We start from the raw sequence: 9,991 nt of genomic DNA, 5'->3' as shown, positions 1-9,991 counted from the left end.
TCGTATTACCAGGGAGTCCCTGGTATTAACAAACACTTATGAATTATCAAACAAAATCTCTTATAAAATTCATCAAACCTTTTTTCACCAAAAATACACGAATACCTACAAAATATAAACATGTAAAAAAAAAAAAGCCGAATTCGTTTGTCTTTTTTTTTCATTATCAGCTCCCAATCGCACCCCCCTTCGCATGTGAAATATTTTGGTCACATGAAAATGATATTGTTTTACCGCATGCATGTTTTCTGCACATGGGAAAAATTGAGACTGAAACAACAAAATCACTGATTCAGTCTATTAGATCTACCATGTTTTAGATCTAGATCGAACAGTAAAATTATAGCTAAATTGGATAGCTATCATGTCGTTTATTACTAGAGTCTAGATTTAACTCAAAATTTAGATCAAAATTTATATGCATACATGTAGATTAAAAAAAAAATACTAAAATAGTTTACAAATCCTTACTTACTCTAGGCCTACCTTAAAGTTTAGAGATGATGATCGGTGTTAGACCTCTACATAAAAAACTTAGATGTAGACTTTGATAAAATCTCATGTTTATCATCTGAACAATAAAGTATACAGTCTAGCTTACCTTGTTTCAGGTGGGAAATTTTGATTTTCTCTGAAGCTGAATTCAAATCCGTTTCCCTCTCCTGACCAGGCCCTCGAATTTGAAGCCATGGCAACACAGTGACTGTGAGAAGTTTAAATGGCGGTTCCGTATTGCGCTAAGCAACATGCAGTAAACTAGCTAGCTTCGCGTGATGCGGTTCTCCCGACCGTTACAATGCAGAAATGTGGGAGATACATAGTTTTGCCTGATTAATCAACTTCTACTTTCGTAGCTATTGTTCTAATAAAACTATGTAAGTAGACTTACGTAGTTTTGCCTTTTCATTATCGTAAAAAATTGAAAAACTACTTTTGTAAATCGACTTACGTAGTTCTGCCTTTTAAATTTTCTGATTTTTTAGACAATTTTACAAAAACTGGTTTTCGAATCTCAAAAATGTTTAGAGTTAGAACTTGAAATTATGCCAGATGAAAGAGCATATTCAAAACTATAAGAAACTCTAAGAAACAGAAAAACACCAAAAAATGACTTACACGGTTTTGCCAGATCACGGCCGATGAGTGACCACCCCCCCTGTGGGTCACTCATGCTACACTACCCAATCCTCTTTTCTTATTCCTCTCACGTCTTGTCTCATCCTTTCCTCTCCTGTATTCTTTTTCTCCTCTTCTTCCTCAATTTCTTCTTCTTCTGGAAACAGTACAGGCCATCGTCTGGTGTATTGTCGTACAAGTGAAGTGCAGTGCACAAGTATATGTACATCAACTGATTAAACACAAATCATATTTCAATTTTATTTTCATTTTTAACTGAAGACTTTTGAACAAAAAATTGTCTTCTTTCTATTTTCAGGTTATCAGAGCTGGCCCCATTGAAGTCTTTTCTACTCCTCAATCATGTCAATGTATCAAACAACTTCATATCAGGTTAGTGGGTATGCATATTATTTAAAACAATACATGTAAATGGTTAAAATGTAAATTATCAGAGATTAAATGACACCATTTAGATATAACTAGTTTCTGTATTCACTCCTGTTGCTGAATTTTTTTGCTGTTCTACACTATCATCATCAACTTTATATAGAATTCAGAATGAGCTACATGTATATATACCACAATCCTAAAGAAGTCCTTCTTACAAATGTCGGTAGCCTAAGGAATGATATGAATTGTTAGTAATTCCAAACATAGTCACTATTCTTTTGCATTTCTGAATCCTAATCATCTGTCACCCCCTTCAAAGGGATGACTTACTTGGTTGAACGTAGAAAAAAATTGCTTCAAAATGAATAAGAGATGTTATTGATAATTCTTTATTTTACAAACATGAAGAAATTCTTCATGAAGAGACCAACATTTTGAATGGTACAATCTTAGTCTGTAAATAGTTTCATTTGTTTTGGGGGGGTTTGCATGTAAAAATAAATTAACTTTCCCAGAACATACCTATATTACCAACATGAATTAAATCACTTTGATGTTTGATTTAAAAGGGAATTGTGATGGAGTTTCAACTGCTTGCAAAATAATAATGTATTATTCTTTTTAATTCTTTTCCCAGATGTTGAGTGCCTCGTAGCAGGTTTAGAAGGATGTACCCAACTCAAGCATATTGATGTACAAGGCAATGCACTCACAGAGGAACCTCACTATAGGGATGCTATCTTAAAGGTTCTACCTGGTTTACAGCAACTTGACTCTGAACTTTTGACCTTGGGGGTCAAAGGTCATGACCCCACTATGACCCCTAGCAGCTTTGAGGTCATGTGCAGGTCACAGGTAGATGCACAGGATGCTCTGAGGAAGAAACAAGATGAAGAGTTGAGGTGAGATCCAGAGAGTATTTCACCAACATTTGTTGTCTGATAAGATGTCAGATCTGGGCACTGTCTTACAAAGAGTTGAGATTGATCCGATCAACCACAACTCTTGAAAGCCAGCAATGTCAACATCAAAAATGCATGTTTGATTAAAATGTGTTCTAGATATGATGAGTATCGTTTTCTCGAAACTTCAGTGTGCTTCTCTTTGTTTACAAAGTATATTGTGCAAATTTCCTGTTGGAAAAATTATGACAATGGTGGATTTCCATGTGGTAGAGGTTGATTGGATTAATCTGAACTCTTTGTGGATAAAGTGCCCTCCAGCTAGACTCTCTGACATGCAGAATAAAAGGAAAAAGACTTGAGAGGCTTCTCACTAGCACCTATGATGAAGCACCAACAATAAAATCTTTTCCAAACTATTATTATTATTGTTTTTATAATCTAATGTACGAGTCCTTTTGTTTTGTCTTTCATTGTGACATCATGTGGAAACCCTATATTATAATTAATGCAAAATCTTGTCATAGTATAAAACACTGATGTCAGTGAATTAGATCCTACTGAAGTTAATTATTTAGTCATGTGGCAAGATTTAGCATTTATTTTGAAGGAATAATGATTTTCAGAATTTTCTGTCTCATGATTAAAATGGAAAAAAAAATGTTCACAATTTGTAGATGCTAGGAAAATCACTGACAAGTGAAACACATATCCGTATTTTCCATTGTATTTTATGTCATTAGTTTGAAAGGGACTGCAAGAAAACACTTTGAATGAAACTTTCCTGTGTGTTGCTGGGGAATACAAATAGAACACTGGTTTGTAAGTACGGGTTACCTTGTGGTACTTTGAACCCACAAGTGTTTTTATTATGTTTCTCATGTAATAGCACTCTGACTGATCAAGAGGATTTAAAGTTTGGAGTGGTGAGAGCAGAGATGCTTTCAAGGCACTTAGAAGAGACCTTTCAGCAAGCTGTAGAGCATCGCTATGCCCATGAATATGGGGAGACTACTCCAGCTACCTGCATCTATCCTGATGGTGCGCCCCAACAATTGTCAACTCACAAGGACATCTCTTCAAGTAAAGGGGTATCTTCCGATACAGGTGCATCACCAGCCAAGGAGTCTACAAGAACTGTACCTTCAGATGCCACAGATCTGAAGGCTGGTACTCCAGGTTTGATGTCAACGTTGAGTGTTGGCATATCACCAGTCAAGGCTGGGAACAGAGTCACACTATCTACAGCGATTGCTGTGAACCAGAGTCAACACTCAAGGCAGGTTACAGGTATGGATGGAAGCATTAGGACATTAGCCACAGAGGCAGGAAGAGATGATAGAAAATTCAAGGAGACAATCTTCCAGGGTACAAGTTCAAAGCAAGAGCATTATGGGATTGGTAGCCTTGAAGGTCAAAGGTCAAGTGATACTTCCTCCAGGGTGGATGCAAAGACAGTATCAACAGCTCTGCATAAGGAGTTGGAAACTGATAGGTAAGAGCCACAATAATTAACTTAGATTTATAATGTAATGCATATCTGTTTCACCCCGTCTTAATTTTTGGTAAAGTCTCAGTGATGTGAATTATTCTAAATATCGTCCAGAATTTCAATCTTACAATGGTCATTCTTTCAGCAGTAGATTCTTTGTGAAAATTTGAATTTTGAATGTTTGGATATCAAGCACCCTCTTGCATTGGTTCCATGATATTTGATATCTGATATTTGATATCTGATGGAAAATCTGCAGGTTATGCCAAATATAAAGCGTAACCTTCAAAACTAAATAAACCCTTACCCTTATCTTTATATTATTCTAAACCAAAGCTAAACTCTATCACAATCCTAACTCTAACTTTATGAAATATTAAGACAGGAGCATATGTTGTGTTACCCTTGTATTACCCATATTTCTTTGAATACCCTAGGAACACTTATCTTGCAGATTTAGTAATCAGATATCAGAAAGAAATCTGATAACTTTCTTATTTTGTATCCAACGTTGATGAGAGTTTGATTTATTTCTTATCAAAACAATTTTTTTGTTTGGATGGACTTTTACATCAGTGGATTACCATGGAAAAGGTGTAATCATTTGACAATTTTTTTATTCCTCTAGGATAAGTCTATCAGATCATGCTGCCACTTTGATCCAGGCCCGGTGGAGGGGTTACTCTGTCCGACGGAGCATCGATATCGGCACTAAGCAATGGCTGGCTGCTCTTAGGATACAGGCTTACTGGCGAGGTCATAAGGTCAGACGATGGATGGGAGAGGTCAAGAGGTCGTTGAAGAGTGATACTGGAATGAATGTCGATGAGGATGAAGCGGAATTTGCAGAGATTGATTTAGGTTCTTTTGATTTTGATGAGGTGAGATGTGATTTTGATTAGTTTCATTAAACTAATAATGATATTCACTGACCATTGTTACATGCTAATGACTTCTTTGCTTCTGATTGGCCGAGAGGAAATTAGTCCTTGAAAATCACCTTCAAAACTTTGAATGAAAAGTTCAACAGAAGAAGATAACATGAGGAAGGGACCATGTTTTATTGTTTGATGATCAAGATTAAGTTGATGATTCTATTGATCATTTACTCTTGATTTTGTTTTCCAGGACATGTTGGATAAAGGATTGACTACGCCTTCTGATACCCCAACCCTCCTACCCAAATACCCACCCCTCCCTCCAACCTCAAACACATCCCATGCAAGACCCAACCCACGCCCCACCCAGCCCGCCTCTCCTTCCCCTCACAAGCCCTACCCTCCATCCACCACAAAACCCTCCTCACCAGAAAAACCCCAGACACGACCCTACCGGCAGGCCTGGAGAGGTGCAGACTCACCCCTCAACCCCCTAGAAAGTTCACCCCAGGGGGGTCACTTACCAAGGGGTAGTGGTGGTTTCTCACCTCCTGAGGGGATTGGAGGGGGGCTAGTGATGAAGAAACCACCCCTACCACCGACCACACCCTCTAGTATGAGCGGTACAGAGGTACTTAGTATGGGTACCCCCAGGACACAACGGACCGCAAGACAGGAGCAGCTTACTGAAGAATGGTAAGATCTAATTCTTACCTTGGTTGTTAATCAGTCGTTAAGCAAGATGCAATACAAATTTATAAATGTCCAAAAATGTCTAATGCTCTGTTTTACCATTCTTTTTCCATTTAACCTTTAAATAGACATTTTAATGAAAATCATTCCTTTTAACATAATATTTATGATTCAATCCTTTGAGGGCTCTTTGCATACGTTTGATTTGAATTCATGTTTTATTTCTATCAGGGGGTTCAAGGATAGTGTTACTGCAGACCTTATGATGAAACGAGCCAAGAAATTAGCCAAAGGCAAGAAGAAGAAACTTGGTAAGCAGAATCTGTCATTATTCATTATTTACAATCTTTGTATTACATTTTTATTTCTTGCATTCTATTATCACAATCCTCTCCATGTTTGTTTTTTAATTTTCCCATTACTATTAGTATATTTCTATCTTAATGATACTAATAATATTTAAGTTTTTAATGCACCAGTATCCATTATGATTAGATGCTGATAAATTTTTCATCATTAAACATGAGTCATGACATCACAATGGGATAATGAAATAATGATTGAGTCAGAAGTATGTCCAACACAACTGATATTTCATTTCTTTAGAATAAGTGGGATTATTTCTCTCACATTGTCTGAAAAATGAAGAATGTCTGAAAACTGAATCTAGCTGCTGTCAAGTATTTGCCTTAATGAGGCTTGGATATGCACTTAGGATTGTTTAACATTTTCTTTCAGACCCTATTCAGCGATATCAGCAAATCAGAAAGACCCAGGATGCTAGCTCAGCTAGACCTCCTCAGATGACTAGCAAGAAAGGGGTTCAGAGGAAAGACTACTTTCAAGGTATGATAATGACTCTTCAACTCTTCCTCATTACTATCCATTCAGGCTTGCTTTTGATTAAATTATTCAGGGTTTGTTTTATCAAACTGTTTGCAGGTTATTAATATATAGCATTTAGAATGCACCTTGTGTATCAGTTTCCTATTCAGAGGCACAGAAGGAATTATTACAGAGAAGAAGAGGTATATTTGAAATATATATGTCGTAAGTTTGGCTTTGAATGACGCTATAGACTTGGCATTGCGTATTGTTAAAGAGAGTGTGCATTCACAGTCATTCACAGTTTTACGTATGACTAGTAAGCATTTCTTGTGATAATTGGATACCTTCATTTTTCCTGTTTTGCCATAATGATCATAATCAAATTTTGATATTTCTTTGTTATTTTTTACTGTTTTTATTTCTGTCTTTCAGCTCGAGAAGAAGAAGCAGAGAGGCGAGAGAGAAGCAAAGTTGAGGAACACAGCAACAAAAAACACAGAACATTTGAGTAAGTATTATAACAATATGTTCAAACCTGCTATAGCTGCTACCTGTGTAGAAAGACCACCTGTTGATAAAGAACCCAGTGAATTTAAGTGAATTTAAATTCACTTAAATTCATCTAATTATCCCCATTGAAACCCACAGTTTCAGGGCAAAATACAATTTTAAAAGAATGTATTTATTTAGGTTGATCTCATTCTGAGTGCAGTTCCACACACTTTACCAAATTACCTGACCTGGTGGGTGTTTCATAAAGCTGTTTGTAAGTTAAGAGGGACTGGTGATCCTTTCTTGTGGTGAATGGTATACACCAAAATGTTCATTGACGATTTAGCGCATAAGAAAGGATCACCAGTCGTTCTTAAAGTTGCTCTTAACTTACAAACAGCTTTATGAAACAGGCACCAGTGCTCTAACATGTCATGTGACCAGATTTGAACCAATCAAATGATAGGACATTCTTGAAAGTTGAATAATAAACTCATTGAGAAGTGGATAATTTATTCCTCTGTAATGTGATATTTATTCTTTATTCAGCTGGGTCCATGCCCAAGTGAACAATGACCTACCAATATCTGAGTCTCGTATTAACCCATATGGGATACGCAGCAGACAGTCTAGTAGTGAACCAAACCTACCTGCAATAAGCCCTGATGTCATACAAGGGTCAAGGGTCAATCTAGTGGTAAGTCCTATGGATAGGATGTTAATTGTTTAAATGGTTACCCAATTCCAAAATTGTTTAAGTTGATCTTATAATTTTATTCTTATTATGTACTTGATTACTTACTGTTTTGTGCTGTATGAAGAACATATTAAATGCCGGTTATTATTATCATTAACATTTGTATAATGCAATTAATGGAAGTGGAACTGAAACCATTCCTTTTAGATTATTCCGCCCTACATGTCATTATAATATAGGTAAATATTTCCTTTTGGAAACATAATAAGTGTTGCTCTTTTAAGAACATCTAATACGCAACTAGATACATGTAATCGATACCTCAATTTCATTGTTAATAAGTTTGATTACTAAGTTTCTGGGCAACATATTTGATGATCCCATTCGAACCAGTCAATATTATAATTTTACTTGATTCCAGATGAGTCCTAATGCTATGGAGGTTCAGTCTGTTGATAGTGTAAGCCTTGGTGATTTTACTTCAAGAGAAAGGAGCCGATCATTCTCTTCACCAAATGGTAGGTTTGAGAGTTTTTACAAGATTTGTTTATACTCTTTCTGATTTCCCTAAAATACTTTGTTTAATCCAATTTGATTCTTCAAATTTTCGTTGTGGATGATCAGATCAATTTGTTCCGGCAAATATGGAATTCCCCATATACAGTATGAAGGGGGGGGGAACAAGATAAAGTGTGTTGTCATGGAATTTTGAAAAGGAGACGTTCTGTAAATGTTTTCCCAAATATACACCCTAGCCCTTATATTGCACTATTTAATACATTGGGGCTCATTCCTTTATGAAAAGGGGCACAAATTTTTTTTTTTTCAAAGTAAATACTTGAGAGAATATTCAATGCTGTTCTCCAAATAAAAAACAGCATAAAGTTATTCAGTTTGTGTAAACTGTTTTCATTGTTTACTGTTGTTGTGCTATTTAACCATGTTTGAATAATGATCAATCAATCAATTCATGATTTATTCTTTATTTTGGTTAATTTGCAGGTGAAAGGGTGCAGTTCCCGCCCATCAAGACAAGCTCTGCCCCCAGTAGTCACACCAAGCAACGGATGGCAGCACAAGCGGGTGACAGGAGGGGTGGGGGAGAGGTAGCATGGGGTAGCGCTGGAAGTAATAAGACAGGAAGGGGAAAGATAACTAGGTGACAACGTCAATGAATTTACATTCATTGAATTACTTTAGATTTTTCAAGTTTGAGATTGCTCTGCCGTGATGTGAAAAGTTTTGTAATAACAATAAAAATATGCAGGTAGGGTATATGTGTTGCGCAAATGTCTACCTTGTTAGGTGCTCAAGGCACTCCTATATTAGCCCAGTGAAGCTTGGCTTCCCTTTCCTGTGCTCACAGCTTTTTGAGGAATTACTTCTTGCCGGTACCCATTTACCTCACCTGGGTTAAGTGCAGCACATTGTGGATCCAAATTTTCTTGCTGAAGAAAATTATGCCATGGGTGGGATTGGAACCCACGACCCTCTGTTTCAAAGTCCAGAGACTAATCCACTGGGCCACAATGCTCCACATTATTGGTTATTTTGTGTTAAGATGATGTCAAATATGCTATCTATTTTCAACTGAGTGAGCAATTCTTTACTTTTGACTCAATTGAATACTGCCCTCTGTTGAGCAAAAACTGTACATTGCAATTTTCTATGAAGTACTGAAACATGATTGAAGTTTGAAAATGGTTTGTTTGATTTGTTGCGTCGAGGTAGAGAAAGGACAAACAAGAGATGAGGCAGTAAAATACAGAGAGAGAAAGACAGGGGTAGAAAGAGAGAGAGAGAGATGGTGGGGGGGGGGGGTCCAAATGATTTGTATGCTGTAACCTTAATTATTGATGACATTACAAACATTTTAATGCATTCATAGGGATATAGGACAGAGAAAGAAAATGGAAAGAAATAGAGAAAGAGAAGGGTGGTCAAATTATATGTATCCCATTATAAAGCGTAAATATTTATGACATTACAGACATAATAATGATTAATAGAGTTGTGTGTGAAGATACAAAGCACCTTGCTGTAGTATATATATATATATATATTGTTTATTATATCAAGTTTAAATGTAAGTGATTGTATGATATACAAGTAATGTCCGTCCAAATTCTTTCAAAGTACAAGAATTGTGTTGTATGTAATAAGCCAAGCAGTTCAGTTCAGTCATCTTTGCATAATCAAATCTGCTATGACATATAGCTGTGTATTTGACAAAATTCAATATAAATTTATGAAATATGGAAAAAAAAGTATTGCTGATTCCCCTTTGTAATATGCAGTTATGTGAATTTGGCTTATATATACAATATACAAGTTTATCTTGTGACACCTTGACTTACTGATATACATGTATAAGTTTGACTTGTGTAAATTGATCTATTATAGTACTTGTATGGGATTGAATATGTTAGTTTGACTCATAGCAAGTGACCAAAAAAGTGGACTCATGTGGATTGGTTCCGAGTTGAATTAACCCACTGAA

General features: G+C 36.2%; 1 protein-coding gene across 1 annotated transcript; it reads left to right on the top strand.

The window, feature by feature from the left end:
- Positions 1–746: 746 nt before the first annotated feature.
- On the top strand, positions 747–9,420 carry LOC129268506 (leucine-rich repeat and IQ domain-containing protein 1-like). The gene is made up of 12 exons (XM_054906055.2): positions 747–751; positions 1,436–1,509; positions 2,147–2,411; positions 3,301–3,906; positions 4,532–4,784; positions 5,032–5,477; positions 5,706–5,785; positions 6,213–6,320; positions 6,735–6,810; positions 7,344–7,491; positions 7,913–8,009; positions 8,494–9,420. Exons 1-12 carry the CDS (start codon positions 747–749, stop codon positions 8,652–8,654), a joined length of 2,319 nt encoding a protein of 772 aa, XP_054762030.2. The 3' UTR covers positions 8,655–9,420.
- The last annotated feature ends 571 nt before the right edge of the window (positions 9,421–9,991 follow it).

The sequence above is a fragment of the Lytechinus pictus genome, chromosome 9 (assembly GCF_037042905.1).
Source record: "Lytechinus pictus isolate F3 Inbred chromosome 9, Lp3.0, whole genome shotgun sequence".
Taxonomy (NCBI): Eukaryota; Metazoa; Echinodermata; class Echinoidea; order Temnopleuroida; family Toxopneustidae; genus Lytechinus; species Lytechinus pictus.
The sequence above is the reverse complement of the archived record's forward strand: the minus strand, read 5'-3'. Positions and strand labels throughout refer to the sequence as shown.